The sequence below is a fragment of the Malania oleifera genome, chromosome 10 (assembly GCF_029873635.1).
Source record: "Malania oleifera isolate guangnan ecotype guangnan chromosome 10, ASM2987363v1, whole genome shotgun sequence".
NCBI lineage: Eukaryota > Viridiplantae > Streptophyta > Magnoliopsida > Santalales > Ximeniaceae > Malania > Malania oleifera.
This window is the reverse complement of record NC_080426.1, coordinates 6188222-6212235: the sequence shown is the minus strand read 5'-3', so window position 1 is coordinate 6212235 and position 24014 is coordinate 6188222. Positions and strand designations below refer to the sequence as shown.

The window sequence follows — 24014 nt, the reverse complement described above, 5'->3', positions numbered from 1 at the left end:
GATAACTTAGGTACTCTAGCCACCATTGCGCCACATTGGACACTATGGTGTGGCACCAAACCCAAGGACAGTCCCAAAAGATATGTCACAAATGAATGATATGGGTCCCACATGAAGGGTATATGCCCATATCCTAAAGGAAATTGAATGGATGTATTTATGTGTTAACATAAAAAGATTAGCTTAAAATTAATGAGATATTAATGGTGGAAGTTAGAAGGTTATTCTTATACATAAATTAGCTTCTGTTATGAGGAGGAGCTGTAAGGCAAACTAACGGGCATGCTATACATCAAGCTAAGTTAAGAAAAGAAGGTTAACAGAAAAGAAGAAAGGAGCTATCAAGCTGAAAAGTGAAAAAGTTAAGGAGGGTAAGCAAAATGAAGATGTTAGCAGCAAAAAAAATTAAAGGAAAGCATATAGGAAATTGTCCTTTCTCTGCCTCTACTCTCTGATCATAAGGAAATCCTATAAATCTATTGAAGGAAATAAAGAGACCGAGAAAAAGTGGGAGAAATGATTTCTACAGTTTCTCCGGTCCGATATGTGAAATTTATGTTATGGTTTATTTATTTTTTGCATAAAGGTAAAATAGATGTGAAGTTCATGATAGTTGAAGATCCTTTGGATGCAATATATTTATAAAAGTTTTCTTACATGAAAGCCGTTCGCCCATTAATGCATTCTTGATAATTCATCGAGATAAACTCTTAAGGAAAAATCGAACTTGTGGCCTTAAAGTCACCAAAGTCACAAGTTATCCTTAACATTTGAGCCAACCCGGCTAGGTGAGGATACCCTAGTTTTGATGACATCTCATTCTAATTTTTAATTTATTGATGTATCCATGACCGCAAGGCTAGATAAAAATTTTAAAATACCAGTGGACGCCTCCTCATTACTCGTGTTGATGTTGTCTGATAATTCAGAGAAGGATGAGCAGCATGCTCTCACATATGATCATGAATAACTATCATCTCTCTATTACTAGCTATGATTCTCACATATATGATAACTTTGTAGGACCATTTTTTAGACTTGTAACTTCTTGTACGCTTCATAATTTACATATAAACAAATTTCAAATTCATAATTTGTAAGAGATAAAAAAAGTACCAATTGGATCAAGAAAACAGCAGTAGCACTGCAACAGCAGCGAAAACAAAGTTCCCATTCACGACCCATGCAAGACTTTAAAGAGAGAAAAAAAAAACCTACCCGTGGTTGGGACGAGGACAGGAGGTAGGTTATTTGTTCGGCCTCAACTCAGCGTCTAGCCCGCTGACCTAATGGGCTCCGGCTCTTCCGCTGAAAGAATAAGAGTTGGGCTGGCTACACACCGTGTCATAATTTTTGACTACTTCGTCCAAAAACTAGGACGAGCCTAGGATGTGATTGGGCTTGGGCTCTCCTAAAATGCTCGAGTTGGCGCAGCTTGGGCTGAGCTGAGCTTTCGGATCTTATTAAATTTTCAGAGCCCCATGGCAAGGGAAAATTCTTTGCCAATCATACTATGAAAAGTCCCACAAACCTAATCACGTTCCCCAAGTGCATCAGCTTCCTAAGAGTGTCAAATTAATAGACTGCAGAATCAAACAAATGGACAGCTCAAAATTTTTAAGCACTTATATTCGATGGAGTTCGTAATTATTAAATTTTGATTTGATTTAATTCTATATCTCCCAAACTCAATGCCAATTAAATTCAATTCAACTGTAAAGTAACATTAAGTATAATTTAAAAATTTTAATATGTATATTGTATGACCCAAACAATATGATGTAAGAATAATAAAATCACGATAATTCAATTAATATGAGGATGCTTCAATTGTAATCGTCATTAAATTTTTAAACTTAAATACTGTAAAAAAAAATGATTGGTCTTGAAATAAATATAAGTAATTTTTTAAAATTTATTGTCCAATTTCAAGAGTGTAATAGAGGATAAAATTTTTTCCAAAAGATATAAAAAGACAATAATAACAAAAATATATCCCATAATATGATAAATTTAAAACTTTAAAAAAAAAAAGTCAAATTATAAAAAGTGGTTCATGAATTAATATAATATGTTCAGAGAACTTAGATTTAAATTTATATTACATCTAAATAAAATATAAAATAATATCATATCAAAATTTTATTTAAATTTATCCATTCATAATTTATACATAAAAATCATCATAAAAAAATAAAAAAAATAAATTTCTTTTCAAAAATAAAATAAACACACTTCTATTATTAGTGAGAAATAACACAATCCCCAAGTACACTAATACATTGAGCAAGACCCCAAAATAAAAAGGATAATCTCTCAAAGTCGAAGGACAAACCCATCGCAAGACTCCTTAACGGTTGACATATGATACACATATTATTTTTTAATTTTTTATCAAGCTTTCTTCAAGACATATCACATGCTTTAAGAAAACTTGAACTGAGGTCTCAGCCCGAAATCTCAACGGCCTTGACATCCGGCTTCTTGACCTCCTCCTTAGGCACCGTGACGGTCAGTACACCGTTCTCCATGGACGCCTTCACCTGATCCGCCTTGGCGTTCTCCGGCAGCCGGAAGCGGCGGAGGAACTTGCCGACGCTCCGCTCCACGCGGTGCCACATGTCGTTCTTCTCGTCCTTTTCGCGGCTCCTCTCGCCGCTGATCTGGAGCACCCTGCCCTCCTCCACCTCCACCTTCACTTCCTCCTTCTTCAGCCCCGGCAGGTCCGCCTTGAATACTTGCGCCTCAGGCGTCTCCTTCCAATCGATGCGCGTGTTCACAATCGCCACCGTCTCTTTCGCGAATTCCGAGCGAGGGCCCGAGAGGGCGCCGCCGACGAAGGGGAAATCCTGGAATGGGTCCCAGGCGTCGGGAGCGAATGGGTCGACTAGGCTGCGTCCTGCGCCGAAGAAGCTTCTCGGAATCAGCGACATTGTTGCAGAAGGTTTAATCAAAAATAGGAGTGAGCTCGCTTTGTTGAACTCTGAAAGAGTTAATTTGATTGCGAAGAGTTAATGGTATCGTGCTTGTGGGGGTGGAAGGGATTTGGCATTTATAGATCAGGAAGAGTGGGCGTTCGGTGAAATTGCGATGGACGCTTGTGGTAGGTTGGGGGAATGGAGATGGTTCAAGAAGATGGAGGTTGCAGAGACATCCAGAGAGAACGGGCGTCTTCTTGAATCATCCAGAGAGAAAAAGAGCTTTCTTCTTTCGCGCCCCGATTTCCATTGGGTTTGGGCTTTCGGGGGGTAAAGATTGAATGGGCCAGCCTACAATGAGGGCCTAAACAGCAATCTTGGCCCAGTGAAAGCCCATCAAGACACGAGTTCACTTTGAGCCTCTACTTAAAAAAAAAAAAAAAAAAAACATATTTTTTGTTTTATTAAAGGTTTATTGGATGTGAGCAATAATACAATGAGAGGAGAGGAACGCTGATCACACGTTCTTTTGTGCTAATAATTGTAAATATTTTTTTAAAAAAATAATTAAAAATTATTTTTAAAAATAAATTACTCTTACAAGTCAATTGGAATAAAGTGATTTAATTTTTTCAATAAAATTATCCCTATGATTATATATAGTATATTAAAATTTTAATTTAGATTAATATCATATCGATAATCTAATGTATGTTATTCATTAATTTAGATCATATTTGATTTTAAAGTAAAGAGTTAGATTAATACTTAAATTCATGGAAATAATATTTATAATTTTATATGAGTTTCAATAATGTGACACACTAAAATTTCAGAGACAAAAAATTTAAAAAAAAAAATAATTTCCTATTCTCAAGTGTAAATGTGTAAATACATATTCTCAAGTTTTGGTAAAGGGAGATTTATCTCCCTCAAAGATTCAAGAATTGTAATAATTTTTTTTTAAATTTTAAAAAGTTCACAAATTTTGCTTAAGATTTAGGGAAAAATATAAACTTTCATTTATATTTGAAAGAGATAGATTTTTTTTTTCTCAAAAATTTAAGTATTTCAATAATCAAGTATAGTAAGATATTCAATTTTTAAAATTTCACAACTAATTCCTGAAAATATTAAAATATCAAAAGAAAAAAGAAATCAAATATTTTTTTTTGGGAAATTTAGAGACTTGACCCTTCCGATTTTTAAAATTATTAAAATTTTTAATTCATTGTTCTTAAAAATAGAAGGTTAATGTCTGTTGTCTTAAAAAAATGATGTGACATGAAATTATTTTAGATGGTTTTTAGGATCATATTTTTAAATTTATTATATTAAGATGAATGAATAAAAAATCATGCAACTTGAAAACCCCACCTATCAAATTGATTCCGCGAGTAGCACGCACTGGGCTGGGAAGTCTTATAAAATATATACAAATTGCTACTTACTGCGAGAAGAGCTACCAACTTGGGGAAGGGAGGGGGAAGGTCCAGTCATGGATAAAAACCCGGTTAGAGATGATGTCCTGAACCAAGAAGAGAAAGACGGCAGCGGCGGCGGCAGGCGGAGACAACGGGTGGTGCTCTTCCCGCTGCCGCTGCACGGTCATCAAAACCCTATGCTTCAGCTAGCGAAAATTTTGGACGGAAGAGGCTTCTCCGTTGTCGTCGTCCAAACCCAGTTCAACTATATCGACCCTTCCAATTATCCGCAGTACTCTTCTTTCACCATTCACTCCATCTCCAATGGCTTCTCCCAGAGCGAAGCTTCCTCCATGGACGTTGTCACCATTCTGTCTCTCCTCAACCTCAACTGCGTCGAGCCTTTTCGGGACTGTTTGGCTCGATTAATGGAATCCAAGGAGGATGCAGAGCCAGTTGCTTGCTTAATCTCAGACGCCGTCTTGCATTTCACCCAGGCCGTTGCCGACAGCCTTAATCTCCCCAGGATCACGTTGCGGACCAGCGGCGCCTCTTCCTTCCTCGGTTTCGCTGCCGTTCTTGTTCTGCGAGACAAAGGTTACTTCCCACTGAAAGGTATGCGTGCTTTCCCTTGAATATAATAAAATTTTAACTTTAGATTTTAGGTTTATATTTACGTTAATTTAAAAATATGCAACAAAATTTGTAATTTTTCTTAAAAATAGAGTATAGATTTAAATTTGAGATCTGAAATTCAAGTTTTTTAAGGATATGATTTTTTAACAAATAATTTATATTTTATTAATAAATTAAATTTTAGAATATGTCTAAATAGTTATATAATGGACTTACATTTTAAGGCTATGGGTGTCTCATGTATTTGTTCTCAAAATACATATATTCAATACCTTGTCTTTTCCAAATCAGGACAGTTAAATCAACTATTGTTTCATTTCACTTTGTCTAATAAATTAAGTATTTTTGAATTTGTCGAAATATACAAATGATGATTATAGATTTGAATGCGTTTAGGAATTGAGAATATGTATTCTGAATTTTGGATTTAAAATTATATAGATTTATTTAAATTTATATAAATTTAAAGTGAAGTTTTAACTTCTAATTTTAGATTTAAGTTTTTGTAATTGTAAGAAAATATAAAATATAAAATATAAATTTATATTAAAATTTGACCAAATTTACATAAATACAAATTTGAAGTAGGAAATCCATATTTTTCACACTAAATTGAGTTAAACAGTAACTCAATCATTCCCTTAATTAGGATTTTAAATTCGAGAGCATTGATTTTATATTTTAAACTTATATTTACATACGCTTTTCAAAATTTATGCAAATTTAAATTAATCTTAAATAAATTCAAACAAAATACAAAACAAATTTGTATCAAAATTCATCGAGAGTCGCATAAATCTAAATACAAAACCTCAAAATTGATATCCACCCATTGCTCCAAAAGTTCAAACACAGAACTTCACAACCGCACAAGATGCTTCTTGCTTCACGTGTTTCTTCTTCTTCTTCTTCATGGGGGAGGGCAGATTCAGAATTGGAAGAGCCAGTACCAGGGCTCCCGCATCTCAGGCTCAAAGACCTTCCTCTGATCAACGCTCCAAACTTGGACTCCTACCATAATCTACTGGATGGCATGATCGGAAAAACCAGAGCCTCTGCCGGCCTCATCTGGAACTCCTTCGAAGAACTCGAACACGACGCTCTGTCCATCCTCCGCCACGACTACGGTATCCCAACCTTCCCCATCGGCCCATTTCACAAACTCTGCCCCCTCCCCTCCGCATCCTCCTCACTCACAGCCGACCCCAGCGCCACCGCCTGGCTGGACCACCACCCCGCCAAATCCGTAGTCTACGTGAGCTTTGGAAGCCTAGCCGCTCTAGACGAATCCCAGTTCTTGGAGCTGGCCCACGGGGTGGCCCGCAGCAACCAGCCCTTCTTGTGGGTGGTTCGCCCCGGGCTCGTCCGCGGCTCGCACTGCCTCGAGGCGCTGCCCAAAGGGTTCGCGGAGGCAGTGGGCGGAAGGGGGCATTTCGTGAAATGGGCTCACCAGCAGGAGGTGCTGGCCCACGAGGCGGTGGGGGCATTTTGCACGCATGCCGGATGGAACTCGACGCTGGAGAGCATTGGAGAAGGGGTGCCTATGATTTGTGTGCCTTGTTTTGCGGACCAAAGGGTGAATGCGCGGTATGTGTCCTACGTTTGGAGGGTAGGGGTGCAAGTGGAGTGGGGGATAGAGAGAGGGGGGATAGAGAGGGCCATCAGAAAAGTAATGGTGGAGAAGGAGGGGGAAGAGATTAGGGACAGGATTGGGGATTTGAAAGTGAAGGCCAATCTTTGTGCGAGCCAAGGTGGCTCTGCTCACAAAGCTTTGGAGAACTTGATTTCTCATATCTCAGCGTTTACCTAACTTGGTTCATTTTCCAGCTTGTTTTTCGTGTATTGCGTTCCCATTTGGAGCAATTCTGAGTTATTTCACATGAGAAACAATGTTTCTCCGCATTTAATCATTTGACAAATTTTGTACTCATTTTGTTTGTTTCATGTAAGATGTGTTTTTAGTGAAGGGTGTGTTTGAATAGAATCTAAGTTACAAAATGAATTGAGCTAAGTTGAAGAGTTGAGCCTGAATTTTTTGTAGTTAGCTTGATTGATTGTGTGCTAAGGATGATAATGCTCTTAGTATCTAAGTGTTTGTCACCTGATAGTAAGTTTAGTTTTTTAATTATTTTAAATAAAAATCTTAAAAATTACATAACCTCCTATGTAGTTAAGCGAAAAATTAAAGAGTCACGTATGATTTATTTTAATCTGTAAATCCTCACGTCGTTTAAAACTATAAGTTCCTTCAAATATTTATTTTTGATAAAGTTATCACTCAAATTTAACTTAAGTAATTTAAAACTCGAAAATTGACTCAAATTTGGTTGATTGATCTTGTCATTGTTAAATTTAACTTTGGATATTTAAACTTGAGCTTGACTTAATTAAATTTAATTTTATTAAACAATAATACAAATATATTTGTGAACTACAATAGATGTATAAAATGTTTGATACATATTTGATTTGTACATATAAAACTATAATTTGCAATTAATAGTATTGTGAAAATCAAAACTTGAATTACAAACTCGAACTGGAATACAACTGAATCATATAGAGAATCGAAGATAAGTTGAATTACAAAAAGAGTTGAACCTATGCATTTTGCAAGTTAACTTGATTTGGAACGAAACATCCCATCACACGTAAATGCACTTAGTACTTAGGTTCGTATCATGTAATTGTAAGTTCATGTTTGTTTTGTTTTTTTCCCTTTGTTTACAATAAGATTTTGAAAAAGTTACATAAATTTTCCACATGGTTTAACTAAAAAATAATGAGTCAATTAACTCACCTTGTTGTTTTAAGTTCCCTTGTATTCTAAATTATGGAAAAGTATAATGTTGTTAAATTGTGTTAACTTTAATGTGTTAAAGCATTAAAACTATCCAAACATAATTAATCAAAATTATACCCACACTAAAGCAATAGAAATTCTTCCAAATGTAATATTTGATGGAGTTTATTACTTAATTAGATTTTTATATTTGAAGATCTTTCATATATCTATTATATATTATACTTAATCAAATCGGCATTTTTATAAAAACAACATCTACCATTTGAAGAATTGAAATATAAGCTTTATGAAAATTTGTGATGTATCATTCATACTTTATTAGATTTGCATGGCTGAATCCATGTTTATGCATAATAAAAACGTCTCCACTCTTAACATGCAGTAATAAATTTAACCTATTTTGAAATTTAAAACTTTAAATTGGTAAACGATAACTATGGGTTCAAATATTGTGATCTTGTTTGTCGTTAAGTGATTTTTGGTAATCGAGGATGGTTTAGGTAGGATTGATTTTTGATAATGGAGGATAATTTTGTTAAATTTATATTGAGGTTTGATAATATATATATATCGATTGTGGATGGTGAGAGTTTACTCTGTGATAGTTTTGGTGTATTCCCAAGAGGGGGAGTGAATTGGATATTTAAAAAATTACTTCCTAGGTTAAACTAGATCAACAGTATTACGCAATCCTAAGGTCTTTCTATGCAATAATAAACTCAATCATTCATAATAAAACATACACGCGTAGTAAATAAATTGTGGAAATGTAAAGCATACGCATGATATGTTATTGGGGTTCAGCCAATTGTGCCTATGTCCCTGTCTCTAGCTCGCAAGTCCGAGGATTCCACTAATGCTCACTTAACAGGTGGAGCGACACCTAATACAATTAGATCAATTAGCACAGGGCTGACCTCAACCTTTACAAACTCTCCTTGCGGGGCGGAAAAGACCCTAGGTCAAATTCACAGGACTGATCCCAACCTTTACACAATCCTTACCGGGCTGGATTACCGCCCCCCCCTCAAACCACGCCTGAAAATATAGCAGTATTTTTTCAATCAACTGGTACAGTGATTATGCTTTCATGTAAAGTAGATATATACCCAAATACACGCAATATAATCAATGCACCTTAATGATGTATGAACTATAAGCTTGGTGCTCTACGTGTGCAATCAACACTTGGAATAATGACTTTATCTAATCAAGCACAAGAATGTATATCAAACAAGCTATTCTTTGAAAACCAGATAAACTATATCTCAATCTTAGATCTGAGTTTCAAAGATACTAGCAATAATATTCAAACAAAGTCAAAAATATTTTCTTCAATGTAGCAAGCATAAGAGTTGTTTGAAAACAAGTTTTGAAAATGATTTTTGCACACAAAAGTATAGGCTTAGGTTACTTGCAATGACAATGCAAGAACCACAACCTTCTAAGTCTTTCCACACAAGATTTATCAAGTTAAATCAGTGGAAGAACTTGATGCTTCTACTCTCAATAAAATCAAATAATTAATATAATGTAACGAGAGTATTAGCAAGTATGAATGAAGCACAAGCACACAAAATATACTCACAACACTTGCAAGATCAAGAAGGATGATGTGTATGAGTATTTTGGAGTAGTATTGGCTAAAATAGGGTTTTCGATTTTGAGAGAATTTTGCCCTAATCAAATTTGCTAATCCTTATTAATTATGACAAATGAATGGGTATATATTGTAAGAACCCGAACCGTAATATATGAATTTCAATAATTAAGAGAAGGGTAGAAATGGTAATTAAGTAGGCTTCGTCAACAAAGGTTTTGTAGTTCTTGGTGATGAATTTCAGGTGCTCATCGATGAGAAGAAGTAGAGAGGTTTCGGGAAATCAGGAATCTCAGGCTCGTCGACGAGGTCACCGCTTCATCGATGAAGTGTCTACATGGGCTCGTCGACGAGGATGCCATTTGAGGACGAGGACGCTGAGTTAAAGGTACTATAAATAGATATTTTCATTACTTCTCAGCTAAGAAAACTTAATTTATCTCTCTATCTCTCTAGAAACTTGACCTACTCTCCATCTCTCTAGATTTCTTCGTCGTTCGTCATGGGAATCGTTGATCCGACGTTACCATGAGGATCTTGGACGGATTCTCTACAAGTTCTACGGATTGGATTTTCGGTTCGAGCATTTTCGGATTTTGGCATAAAATCGAGGTAAGGCTCAATTTTTATTTCTGTTCCAGTAGTTTTGTAAAGAATAGAGTCGTGAGTATATTATATACTGTGGGTTGTAGGTTTTGGAACTTGGTTCGCTATTTAGGGGCCTTGGAGTTTGGGATTTGCCATTTGGGAAAAGGTAAGGGGATTTAGTTTATGTCGGTTATTTTTGAAATCGGACTCGGTAGAACTGTGGTTCACGGTCCTGTGTGTGTTTTGGTTACTCATTTGGGAAAATCTAATGGGCAAAATTGTGGGTTTTTCATGTAACATTTTTTGGGGAAAAGGGGGTACTAGGCTGCATTCCCTGGTTTTGTTGGAAAACCGTATGTATATGATGATTTATACTGTGTAATAGGGATGACCGTGCCTTGAATTTATTAAAACTGTATATGTTTGGAAAATCATGATTTTTGGATTACCAAATGGGCGTGGTTTGTTTGGTTATATGAGCATGCATGGTTGTGTCTTATGGGAATGCAATCGGAACTGGGTTTTGAGTTTTTTCAGGTACTGAGAGTGTCCGAATCTAAATCTGAGGGCGTATGAAATCACCGGCCATGTTGGGCAAGAGTGTCTGACTCTATATTCGAGGGTGTGAGCCTTACTGGCTGATCACCAAAGGGTATGGATCCACCTGTTTGTACCGGTACGATGCCATGGGAGTCTAGGACTAGCCATGTGCCAGGGACGCCATATATCGTGGGTCAGCTACGGGCTGACGCCAGGTATCGCGGTCTGACTTTGGGCCGAAGGGTGTGACGACACCAGGTTGCTTGATTATGTGTGTGTGTGTGCTTGTATGCACTGTTGTGAAACTAGTACTGGAATTGCATTTAACTGTGTACAATTTGGTATTAGAGCCTAAGTTGCTAGGTTTTGTAGACTTTAGGATGCAGCGGAAGCAATACCAGAGTATATGAAAGGATTTGAGGTTTGTTCTGTGGTTTAAGTACAGGATTACCGTGGTGGTTTTTGTATTTTTCTTGGGGTGACGATTTCAGGAAAATCATAGTAAACTATTGTCGGGTCGTGTGTTTAGGTGACAAAATTGGATATTGAGTTAAGGTCAGGGAAGGTAGTTAATTTTGAATTGGTATAAGATAGGTCTGTTTAGGAGATAAGGTGCTTAAGTGAGTTTCTTGTTTTAGGATGGACTCGGGAAACAGTGGTACGAATGCTGGGAAGGATAGGCCAGGACCTTCCAGTATAGGTGGAGGAGATACTGATGCCGTACTACGTAGCGTCATCCAGAAGGTGATGGCTGAGATGGCTAGGAGCTCTGGGGAGCGTGGTTGTTCGATCGAGCAGTTTACGCAGATGAAACCCACATCCTTCGCTGGAGGAGATGACCCGATTGTAGCTGAGAATTGGGTCCAGGACATTGAAGAGATGTTCATTGTGCTTCCTTGTTTGGATGAGCAGAAGGTAGTGTTTGCAGCATTTAAACTGATAAGAGAGGCGAAGTGCTGGTGGAGATCAGCACGACTGATAGAGGAGCAGAGGCTGGTTCCAGTGCCAGTGACTTGGGACCGATTTAAGGAGTTGTTCTTCGAGCGGTATTTTCCTTCTGTCGTTCGGAGGACAAAGGTAGTAGAGTTTATGCATCTGATATAGGGACAGATGACCGTATCCTAGTACGCAGCTCGGTTTATCGAGTTATCGTGTTTTGCTCCACATATAGCACTTAATGAAGAGAAAAAGACAAGGAAGTTTGAGGTGGGACCGAGGCAGAATTTTTTTGAGCAGGTGATTGGCTTTAAAGCTTAGACATTTACGGAGATTGTAGATAAAGCTGCGATCATTGAGAGTGGTATACAGAGGGGTATAGCGGCTCAGAGTCAGAGGAAGAGGCCTGTGCCTCAAGGCTTTCAAGCTAGCTCCAATAAGGGTCCATAGAGAGGAAGTCATGATAGGGGAGATCAAAGGTAGATGACAAGACCTTGTGAGAATCAGGGTACGCCGAATGTCCCGGTATGTCAGACGTGTGGGAGACGTCATTCGGGGGAGTGCCTAGCAGGGAGAGGTGTATGTTACGGTTGTGGGAGACCCGACCACATGGCACGTGCATACCCCGGTCCGCCAGACCACGTCCCAACTCCTAGGCCCCATCGGGGAGAATATTAGGCGCCTCGTGGAGGACAGCAAAGGAATATAGCCCCGGCGAGGGTTTATGCGTTGACACTGGGTGATGCTGAGATTACTACGGATGTGGTGATAGGTACATTTACTGTTTTATCACATTCCGTTATTGTTTTATTTGATTCAAGTGCCATTCATTCCTTTGTCTCTGCATCGTAGTTAAATTATCTGGAAGTGAGACCCAATTATTAGATATGGACTCAGTAGCTACACCGTCAGGGTCAGTGATACGGTGTTAGAGGGTGCTCAAAGGTTATCCTATAGAAATTCAGGGGAGAGTGCTACCAGCGGACCTGATTGTGTTTGAGATGTGTGGGTTTGATGTAATACTAGGTATGGATTGGTTGACTGTTAATCACGCCAGTATTGATTGTTCTCAGAAGGAAGTAATTTTCAGACCCCTTGGTGAGCAAGAATTCCGGTTTGTTTGCTCTCGTGTGCGTGCTCCCTTGCAGATGGTATCAATTATACAGGCGAGCAGACTACTCCAAGAAAGAAGTCAGGGGTTTGTGGCTTTTGTAAAAGAAGTGACAGAGAATGAATCGAAGCTTGACAGTACCCCAGTTGTATGAGAATTTCCAAATGTTTTTCCAGAGGAGCTACCAAGGTTGCCTCCCGAACATGAGGTGGATTTTCCCATAGATTTACCTCTAGGGACAGCGCCGATCTCTAAGGTTCCTTATCGTATGGCTCCAGCTGAATTAGGAGAATTGAAGAATCAGTTGCAAGACTTGTTGGATAAATTATTTATACGACCCAGTGTATCGCCATGGGGAGCTTCGTGAAGAAGAAAGACGAGACTAAGAGGATGTGTATTGATTACAGGGAAATAAACAAGGTTACTATTAAGAATAAATATCTTCTACCCCGTATCGACGATTTGTTTGATCAGCTCCAGGGTACACGGGTGTATTCCAAGATCGACCTCAGATCAGATTATCTTCAGGTGAGAGTAAAGGTAGAGGACGTTGCAAAGACAGCCTTTAGGACTAGGTACAGGCACTATGAATTTCTCGTTATGCCATTTGGTCTGACGAATGCCCCAACTGTGTTCATGGACTTGATGAATAAAGTTTTTCACCAGTATCTAGATCAGTTTGTAGTAGTTTTTATTGATGATATACTGGTGTACTCAAGGAGTTTTGAGGATCATGAGGTGCATTTGAGACAGGTTTTGCAGACACTCAGGGAAGAGAAACTATATACCGAGTTTAGTAAGTGTGAGTTCTAGCTTGAGAAAGTTGCATTTTTAGGCCACGTGTTCTTAGGAGATAGTATTTCAGTGGATCCCAGTAAGATTGATGCAGTAGTGAATTGGGTCAGGCCAAAGAACGTGTAGGAAGTCTGAAGTTTCTTGGGACTGGCAGGTTATTACCGTCAATTTGTGGAGGGATTTTCAGCCTTATCAAGACCTCTCTTGCGGTTGACCAGGAAAAATGCCAGGTTTGTGTGAGATGAAGAATGCGAACAGAATTTCCAGGAATTAAAGTAGCGGCTTGTCACTGCACTAGTACTAATGATTCCATCAGAAGGTGATGGTTATGTGATTTACAGTGACACGTCTTTGAAAGGACTCGGGTGTGTACTGATGCAACATGGTAGGGTGGCGGCGTATGCGTCCAGGCAGTTAAAAGAATATGAAAAGAACTACCTTACTCATGATTCGGAATTGGCTGCGGTTGTACATGCACTGAAGATATGGAGACATTACTTATATGGTGAGAAATGTGAAATATTTTCTGATCACAAGAGCCTAAAGTACATCTTGTAACGACCTGAAGAATAATGTTATTTAAATAATAAAGAGAGAGGGAAATGGAAATAGGAACAGAAGGAGGCAGTAGACTTTGTTGACGAACGCTTTGTGTTCATCGATGACATTGCATTTTGGATATAATAACCCCAGAAATTTTCCAAGCACTCGTCGACGAACACAGGGTTTTTGTCGACGAGGGTTCTTCAGGATCTCGTCGACGAGAAGATACCGAGAGAGGATTATTGAGAAGTCTGAAATTCATCGACGAGGGGGTAGGTTCGTCGACGAACTTTCTACAGGACTCATCAACGAGGTGACATGGCTCGTTGACGAATCCCGCAGTATAAATAGTACAAAACCTCGGCTAAACGCAGAAATTCAGCACCGCGTTTCACTCTTTCTCTCTCCTACGGTTCTCCTTCCAACTTTTTTCGATTTTGGCCCCGTCAGTCGCCGGATTAATGATTTGAGGCCACCATGACACTCCTAGGGGAGTTCTTTTTATGTCTGCTGGGGCGGATCGTTGGTGGGATCAAGTCGAATTTCTCCCTAGAATCAGGGTAATGCCTTTTATTCTATTTTTGACCTTATAACAGTAGTAGGTAATGATGTAGGCCAAGAAATATTGATATTCTATTCTGAAAAATGTGGTTTTTAGGGTGTGGAATAGGAAGCTCTGCGGGTATAGGATTGGTATACGATATGGGCTTTTCGACAGTTTGGTAAGGGAAACATGCTGTGCTAGGAAAACCTAGTATGATTCAGTATGAAGTTTATGTTTTTACCAGATTATTATTCAGAGTATAAATTTATGCAATTTATTATTGATGTTAAAGTATTTTAAATTATTGTGTGGCATGAGAGTATGAATACAATATAGAAACATGTTTTTACAGTGTGTTCAGGATATGTTTTACAAAATATACAGACAGTGAAATGCGTTTACAATATCTTTCAAAATACCATGATTTTATAGTTTTACAGTACCATAACAGGTAGATTTACAGTTTATCTCAAAAAAATACAGTTGATATAGTTACAGATTATTATAGCGTTATGGTTTATACAGTTATTACAGAATTATGGTAAAATAGTTAGTTGTATATAAAAATGTATTATATAGTATCAGACCCTGATGGATCAGACAACAGAGCACGGTACCGTAGCTATAGATATTTAGTTTAGAGTGCAACCACTTAACTCAGATAGTAAGTGGTATGAGGTCGATCGTGCCTAGTTGTGGACAGGCTCCCCATCAGATATAGGTTGAGGAGGGCTAATCTGACCGAGAAGTAGAGTGGTTTACCCTAGTAGGCCAACTAGGATAGATCCAGCCCGGGCCGCACAACCCTGTCATGAGGGGTTAAATCATGACATACAACCATCCAGGGAAATATTCTCAGATATTATGGTATTATCAGATTTTCCGAAATAGTAGTATTATTATGAAAAGTAATTTCATACAGTTTGACATGTTAAATTATGTAGTTAAATGTTTTATAATATGTTATGTAGTATCATCATTTTTAGTTTTAGTTACTTGTACTACTCTTAACTCGGATTCATTTTTACAGATCCAAATCTCAGTAGCCACACACTAGTGATAGCATGTTTCATCTTACTGAGCTTTCGCTTATTCCAGTGTTGAATTATTTTTCAGGTGAGCCAGTTGGGCAAGCGGAGCAGGCTCGCAGATAGAGGAGTTGTTAGTCTGTCCTTTTTTAGGGTGAGTGTTTTTTGGGTACAATTTTGTTAGCTCTGGTGTTAGTAAGAGTAGTTCTTGAGAGTACAGTGAAATATGTAATATTTGTGGAATATTTAGACACTCTGGTATTGTATATATATAAGGCTGTGTTTCATGTTATTTGCTTTCCACTGTGTAGGAATTTTTTTTAATTTAAAATAGTAGAGAATTAATTTTATAAGGAGGTTGTTACACATCTTCACATAGAAAGAGTTGAATATGCGCCAGAGGAGATGGTTAGAAATCATTAAGGATTATGACTGCACCATCAGTTACCACCCAGATAAAGCAAATGTGGTGACTGATGTTTTGAGCCATAAATCAGAAAATACAGTACAGCTAGCTACAGTAGTTCAGCACCCAATTTAGATGGACTTGAAAATGCTTGACGTGAAATTAATAGCAGATGATCCTCAGGTGTTTATTGTCAGTCTGGTTGTACAACCTACACTTTAAGAAAGAATTAAAGCCGCTTAGGGGAATGATCCAGAATTGACAAAAATGATAGCCAGAATACATGACGGTCAAGGAGAAGAATTCAACATTTCTAACGATGAGGCTTTAAGATTTCGCACCAGATTGTGTGGGCCTGCAGATGAGAGCATCAGGAGGACAATTTTAGAGGAGGCACAGAAATCTCTATATACTGTTTATCCTGGCAGTACGAAAATGTATAGAGATCTGCAGGAGTATTTCTGGTGGAGTGGCATGAAGAAGGAAATAGTAGAATTTGTGAGGTAGTGTTTGACGTGCCAGCAGGTAAAGGCTGAGCACCAGATGCTGGCTGGTCAGTTGCAACCACTTTTTATTCCCGAATGGAAGTGGGACCACGTATCCATGGATTTTGTTACTGGGTTACCGTCGACGCCGCATGGTCAGTGTGACGCCCCGATTTTCGTACAATTTTTTTTATAATAAATAAATAATCACGTCATAAATCCACAACATCCACAAATCGGTCACGTCAACAATCCTAGTACTATTCATACAACTCGACCCGCATTGGGTACCGGGTAAAAAGTATTTTATTATATTCAACCTAACAGCGGAAGACAATATACACATATCAGTCAGAATACAATACCCAGAGTATCAGCATACATACAAATATTCACACTACCTTCCCATACTAAAAATTACTATTCAACTCTAGGAGAATTACATCTCCCCTAGTCCAAAAACTCACCCTGTGTATCAGGGTCTCAGCTCCCTACTATCACGGAGCTCTATCACTCGGCCGGTCTCTATTCCTTGAAAAATTTAGATAAATTGGGTGAGTCACATCTCAGTAAGAAGGAATAAATTATTTACAGTGTGTGGCCAAATAAGTACAATTATATTACACTTTACTTTTCAAATCACCATTTCATCTGAGAAAATACACTGATACTCACATACACATAATCATATAGATATACAACACAAGCTTTTATAAGCTTTAAAATCATTTATCAAATTCAATGATTTCCAACACATATTTACCTGCGAAGTTCCTAAGAATAGGGAAGATTACCCGCCTATACAGGTAGCTTCCCTCTGCCCTAACATGTTATGCAGCCGGGTATGGCCACATCTGATACCTATCAGGGCACTCACCTTACTCAGTAAGCCCTCAGGCGGAGAGTTTCACTTCGCCTTAATTATTTATATTATTAACTCACACTGTTCCATTTCTTAATTTTATCATTCTTTATTTCTCAATTTCCATTATTTCTTTCATTCCTCATTTTAGCCAATTTAATCATTCTTTCACTTTTCATTTCCACTTTACTTTCCGGCTCATGAGTATCCTCGGTATCAAATACCAACATCGCGTCTGTAACTCATAGCCACCCTGAGGATCTTTCTTCTATACACGCCATGCTTCCCCCCATGGTCAAGGTTGTGCGGCCCGAAAGCTGGATCTAACCGCGGTTGGCCGACCCAGTTAGATCAAATATCATATCACATATCGCGTCTGTAGTACGATTGGCCGGCCTAATACCCTGATCCGGACTCAGGGGGCCCAACAACCCTACACAATGGCACAGTCGACTGTCACGCCACACGCTCCAAGAGTCCGTGTGGTTGCACTAACACCACTCGTAACGGTACCGTGCTGAATATCATAACCATCCAACAGGGTTTACCACCACATACCCGCAATCATTATGCAGTATCGGCATTTCATCAATTATATTCCAATATATCACAATTCAGTTCAATATAAATATTCTCATCATTTTCTGTACATATTTCATCATCTCATAATATCATATATCATATTTCATGTATTTTTCACATTTTTCCCAAAATACTCATTTCTCATGCAAATAATTTCCACTCACAAATAAATACCACATTTCATTATTTTCTAATATCAATAATTCGCAAAATCCTATTTTCCAGGCAAAACATTTCTACTCATATAATAATACCATATTACATTATTTTTCACTGATCAAATCAGTAATTCTCATTTCAATATTTTCTCAGAAATTACACATTATTATATTTTACACTCCAAAATATCACAATTTACAATTACTCAAATGCCACACAATTTATCTGATATTTATATCATAATAATTTTCAGAAAAAAATATCATATGCTCAATTTCACATATTCATTCAAATAATAATTCTAAAAATACTGCTATAATTTATTCCCCTTACCTGACTTACTGAGAGTCTCCTTAGAATCCCAAATTCTACGCCCTAGGCGTCCGAAATTCAACTCCTGCAATTTACATTTTTCCCAAATTAATTAATCTATTTCTCCAAAATAATACCCATCTAGCCTTCTCTAGACTCCATATACCTCAAATTAATATTTAAACTATTATTTAACACCCCCACTTAATTTTCTAAATTTTACCTGCGGGTCCAAAAATTACACCCGCGGCGCTTACCCAAGCCCTAAATTCTAGAAATCCTACTTCAACCCAAAATGCTCAATATTTTAGTATTTTTAAATTAATGCTAATTAATTAAAAATAAGCCCCTTAATAACTCCCGCACCCCAAATTTGGGGTTTTGGCCTGACACCCCCACGAGAATTCTGTCCCACTAGACTTATAGAGAATCATCCCTAGATTCTCATGGTGGTGTCCGTTCGTCAATTGAGCTTATATTTTGCAAGAAATTAAAGAAAAAGGAGAAAATGGCTTACCCTAGGGAATATGCTTACGCCGCTCCTACCACCGATTCTCTCCGGTAGAAATGACGGCAGCGGCAAATGGAGTCCAGTGGTATCTTTGGATTTTCGATCGGGCGAAAATCCTTCATGAAATCGAGGAGAGAGGGAGAGAGAATGAGAGGAGAGAGAGAGAGTGTTCAGAGGCCGCGCAGGAAAAGTGAAAGAAAAAGAAAAGAAAAGAAAAGAAGATAAAGGAGAAGAAGAAGAAAGGAAGAAGGGGGGGGGGGGCTTGTTGCCAAATTCCTGAAGCTAGAAGGGGGGCCTGCTGCCAAATTCCTGAAGCTTCTAGCTTCAGGAATGATGATAATAATAATAATAATAATAATATATTTAATTAATATAATAATATATTTTATTAATAAAAATAAAAATAAATTTTAATTAATTTTTTTCTTTTTCTTTTAAATCTGATTAATTAATTAGTTAATTAATTAAAAATTAATTAATTAATTAATTAATTATTTATTTTTATTTTATTTTAATTTTTTTTGGAAATTAATCCACTAATTTTTTTTATATCTTTGTTTTTGGGGTTTTTACAATCAGAATGTCATCTGGGTAATTATTGATAGGTTAACGAAGACAGCGCACTTTCTGCCCATTAATGTTAGCTACCCTATGATCAGGTTAGCAGAGATTTACATATAGCAGATTGTTCGACCCCATGGAGTGTCGGTATCCATAGTCTAGGACCGTAATCCATGTTTTACATCGCGATTCTAGAGGAGTTTGCAGGAGGCATTGGGGACTCAGCTAGAATTCAACACCGCTTTCCATCCTCAGACAGACGGTCAGATAGAGAGAACTAGTCAGATACTTGAGGATATGTTACGAGCGTGTGTATTGGATTTTAGGGGTAGCTGGACTCAGTATATGCCATTGGTGGAATTTGACTACAATAATAGCTACCATGTGACGACTCAAAGAATAATGGTATTTAAATAATAAAAAGAAAGGGAATTAGAAACAAGACTAGAAGGAGGCAGTCGGCGAGGGTATAAGAGGAGCTCTTGTGTTCGTCGACGAGGGTATAAGAGGAGCTCGTCGACGAGGACATAATTCGTCAACGAGAAGATACCGAGAGAGGATTTGTGGAAACCTGAAATTCGTCGACGAGGGTTGAAGTTCGTCAATGAACTTTCTACAGGACTTGTCGATGAGGTGACATGACTCGTCGACGAATCTGGTAGTATAAATAGGGTTAAACGTGATTTTCAGTTCATTTTCCTGCGCAGAACTCCTCTCTCTCTCTCATCCTTCGGTTCTTCCCGCTTCTCTCTTAGATTTCAAGCCAGATTTTCGTCGGTTCGAGGATTTGAAGCCACCACGATGCTCCTGGGAAAGTTCTCTGCAAGTATGTCGGAGCGGATCGTTGGTGGGGCTGAGTTGGAAACCATCCCAAATCCAGGGTAAGAATTTCTACTCAATATTTGGATTTTGACAGTTGTAGAAAGCGTAGTACGCGTAGAAATACTGAACTTTAGTTTTGGAAAATTTTATTTTCAGGGTGTTGAACGGGGAACCTTGCGAGTGCAGGACAGATTTTCTCAGAGGCTTTTCAAGAATCAGGTAAGGGGATAAACTAAGCTAATATTTTATGAAAATTATGTATATTGTTATAGCATTTGATTTTAGGGAAATAAATATATTTATATATGATTTATATTTGAGAAAATACTGTTGAAAATGATGGTATGTTAAATATACGAAAAACCTGTTTAGTGTGACATGAGTAGAAATTGTTATGAAATACTGTTTTTTGAGAATGTGTTAATGATACAAATTTTTATAATGAAAAACCGGCGTACGGGCCGAGATTTTTATATGTTTTGGCAGCGTACGGGCCGTGCTATGTATATGATTTGCTAGCGTACGGGCTGAGCTATGGATATATTTTGCCAATGTACGGGTCGTGCTATGGATGTGATTTGCTAGCGTACGGGCTGAGCTATGTATATGATTTTTTAGCGTATAGGCTGTGCTATGGATGTGATTTGCTAGCGTACGGGCCAAGTTATGGTAAAATGTGAAATACCGGCGTACCGGCCGATGATTTTCATGATATACATATATATATATATATATGCAAAATGAGATGTTTGATTTGATAATTAATGATATGAAATATACATGTATCACAATTTCAGTATATGTTATATTATATCAGAACCTGGTTGGTTTGGTCTAGGCTAGCACTTGCACGATACCGTTGCTATGTGTCCATGGTCATCATGGTCATGATATTTGTGTTAATGCTGCTGTACGGAGTGGTGTGAGATTGGATGGTCGATGTGGTTTTTAAGAAGTGTGTGAGTGCTCCTGATGTACGGACTATGTCTGGCAGACCCATCAGACTTACAGACTGTACTTTTGACTTGGTAGTGGTCGGCCAACCATTGTCAGGTCTCGCCTTTGGGCCACACAACGTAATCATGTGAGAGTAATACATGACAACAGACAGCTACCCTACCAGGAATGTTTTTGTATTATTATTATATGAGATGATATATGTTTATGAAAATGTAGTATGCTCTGTCATGTTTTGATGATATATATGTTTTCCCAGATTTGACATAACAGTTTATTGAGTATGTTCTGTATGGTATATGTATAACATGGAATACTCATGTTGTCACACACTAGTATTAGTTTATTTCCCTTGCTGAGAGGTGTCTCACCCCGAATTTTATAAACATTTTAGAAGCCCCTGATAGGAGAGCGGGAAAAGCGGCGCTGATCTAGTGCTGTTGATTTGCCCTCTTTGAAGGGTAAGTTTTAGTAGGGACAATTGGATTTTGTGGGAAATGTCTCTACATCTTGTTTTTGGGATGTGTATACTGAAATACAGTGGATATAGTGACTTCAGTATTTATGGTATTGTGATGGATGTTTTCGTATTTATGATATTGTAATTATATGTTTCCTGCTGCTTAGGCTTCTACTATATGTTCTGATGTATCCCTGGTACCCACGGGTCTAGGTGGATTATGATCTACTGGGCTTGGTGATAATGTATTTATGTTATAAATAAAAATTAAGCAGGTCGTCACATACTAGGCTAGCATTGGCATGACTCATTATGAGACACTTTATGGTAGGAAGTGTCGTTCTCTTTTATACTGGAGTGAGCTGGGTGAGAGGCTTGTTTTGGGGCTAGAGATAGTTCAGCAGGCATATGATAAAGTCCGACTCATTCGAGATCGAATCAGTGCAGCACAGAGTCGGCAGAAAAGCTACGCAGATACTCGCCGCCGAGAACTGGAATTTGAAGTGGGTGATCATGTATTTCTGAAAATTGCACCATTGAAGGGATTCATGAGATTTGGGAAGAAGGATAAGTTGAACCCTAGGTTCATTGGCCCATTTGAGATACTCGAGAAGATTGGGTCAGTTGCCTATCGGTTGGCTTTACCACCATCCCTATTTAGGATTCACGACGTGTTTCATATTTCTATGTTATGGAAATACGTCCCAGAACCTTCTCATAGTATCAGCTCTGCTGAATTGGAACTTAGGGGTGATCTAGCATATGAGGAAGCTTCAGTACAGATCTTAGACAGAAAAGAACAGGAATTGCGTAATAAAAAAATACCACTAGTAAAAGTCCTGTGGAGGAATCACGTGATAGAAGAAGCCTTGTGGGAGCTTGAAGATGAGATCATATGGAAATACCCCCACCTTTTTAGTGAATACAACAGTGATGTATAAATAAGGTAATAGTAATTTTATTTTGTTTAAACAGTGGAATTGTAATGTAGTGTATATGATAGGTAGTATTTTGGTTTTGGGGGAATTTTCTTTTGTACTTGTAATCTCCCAGAACTACCCATGTAACCACAGTATTCCTCCGCCATAAGTGAGGATAGGTAATAAAATAAGTGTACCATTTTGCCTTTAAAGGATGATGAGTTATATGAATAGTAAATTTCAAGGACGAAATTTTATAAGGAGGGGAGAATGTGACGACCCGAAGAATAAGGGTATTTAAATAATAAAGATGGATAGAAATGGAAACAGTAACAGAAGGAGGCAGCCGACTTTGTCAACAAATACAGGGATCTCGTCGACGAGGTCCCATCTTGTCGATGAGAAGATACCGAGAGAGGATTTTAGGGAAGTTTGAAATTCATCGACGAGGGTGCAGATTCGTCAACGAACTTTCTACAGGACTCGTCAACGAAGTGACGTGGCTTGTCAACGAGGTGACGTTGCTCGTCGACGAATTTCACAATATAAATAGTCTAAAACCGGGTTAAATGCATAAATTTTCAGAAAAATTCTCTCTCTCTCTCTCTCTCTCTCTCTCTCTCTCTCTCTCTCTCTCTCTCTCTCTCTCTCTCTTTCTTTCTCCTACGGCTCCACCCTCATCTCTCTTTGATTTCGGCTCGGTCGTTCACCAGATCGACGATCCGAGGCCACCACGACGCTCTTGGGAAAGTTCTTCCTAAGTCTGCCGGAGCAGATCATCGGTGTGACGAAGTTGGATTTTATCCCAAATTTAGGGTAAGACCTTTTATTCAAAATTAGGCTTTTCGTTAGTTGTAAGAAGTGTAGAAGACGTAGAAATAATGATGTTTTATTCTAAAATTTATGATTTTCAGGGTGTTGAGTGGAGAACCCTACGGGTGTAGGACCCGCTATAGTAGGAGGATTTTAGAAGAAATCAGGTAAGAGAAATATGCTATGCTAGGTAATACTAGTATGATTTCAGTATGAATTATATGTTTTTATCATATTATTATTTCACAGCAGGAATTTATACAGTTTATCAAATACGTTTAAAATGTTTTAAATTACTGTGTGACATGAGAATATGAATATAATACAGAAACATGTTTTTACAGTATTTTCAAGATTATGTTTTACAGATTATACAGACAAGGAATATGTTTTATAATATTTTCATAATACCATGATTATACAGTTTTCAGTACCATGACATACAGTTTTACAGTTTATTTTAGAAATACAGTTGATACAGATATAGTTTATCATAGCGTCATGGTTAATACAGATATTACAGAATCATGGTAAAACAGATAGATTGTATATAGTAATGTATTATTTAGTATCAAACTCTAATGGATCAGACTCAGCAGAGCATGGTACCGTTGCTATATACAGATATTCAGTATAGAGTGCAACCACCTATTTAGAAAATACGTGGTAAGTAGGTCGATCAAATGCCTAGGAGT

The 24014-nt window shown here is 37.8% G+C and overlaps 2 protein-coding genes across 2 annotated transcripts; one reads left to right on the top strand and one right to left on the bottom strand.

The window, feature by feature from the left end:
* Nucleotides 1–2207: 2207 nt before the first annotated feature.
* On the bottom strand, nucleotides 2208–3188 carry LOC131167041 (18.1 kDa class I heat shock protein-like). The gene has a single exon (XM_058125776.1). The coding sequence runs from the start codon at nucleotides 2931–2933 to the stop codon at nucleotides 2448–2450; it is 486 nt and encodes a 161-aa protein (XP_057981759.1). The 5' UTR covers nucleotides 2934–3188; the 3' UTR covers nucleotides 2208–2447.
* Nucleotides 3189–4284: 1096 nt separating this feature from the next.
* LOC131167040 (UDP-glycosyltransferase 76B1-like) lies at nucleotides 4285–6999 on the top strand. Its single transcript, XM_058125775.1, has 2 exons — nucleotides 4285–4957; nucleotides 5905–6999. Exons 1-2 carry the CDS (start codon nucleotides 4417–4419, stop codon nucleotides 6786–6788), a joined length of 1425 nt encoding a protein of 474 aa, XP_057981758.1. The 5' UTR covers nucleotides 4285–4416; the 3' UTR covers nucleotides 6789–6999.
* The last annotated feature ends 17015 nt before the right edge of the window (nucleotides 7000–24014 follow it).

Bases quoted from the DNA above. Each gene is read 5' to 3' on its own strand.
- LOC131167041 (XM_058125776.1), bottom strand. From the start codon at position 2,933: ATGTCGCTGATTCCGAGAAGCTTCTTCGGCGCAGGACGCAGCCTAGTC.
- LOC131167040 (XM_058125775.1), top strand. From the start codon at position 4,417: ATGGATAAAAACCCGGTTAGAGATGATGTCCTGAACCAAGAAGAGAAA. The intron at 4,958-5,904 runs GTATGCGTGCTT...GGGGGAGGGCAG, and splicing joins AGGTTACTTCCCACTGAAAG to ATTCAGAATTGGAAGAGCCA.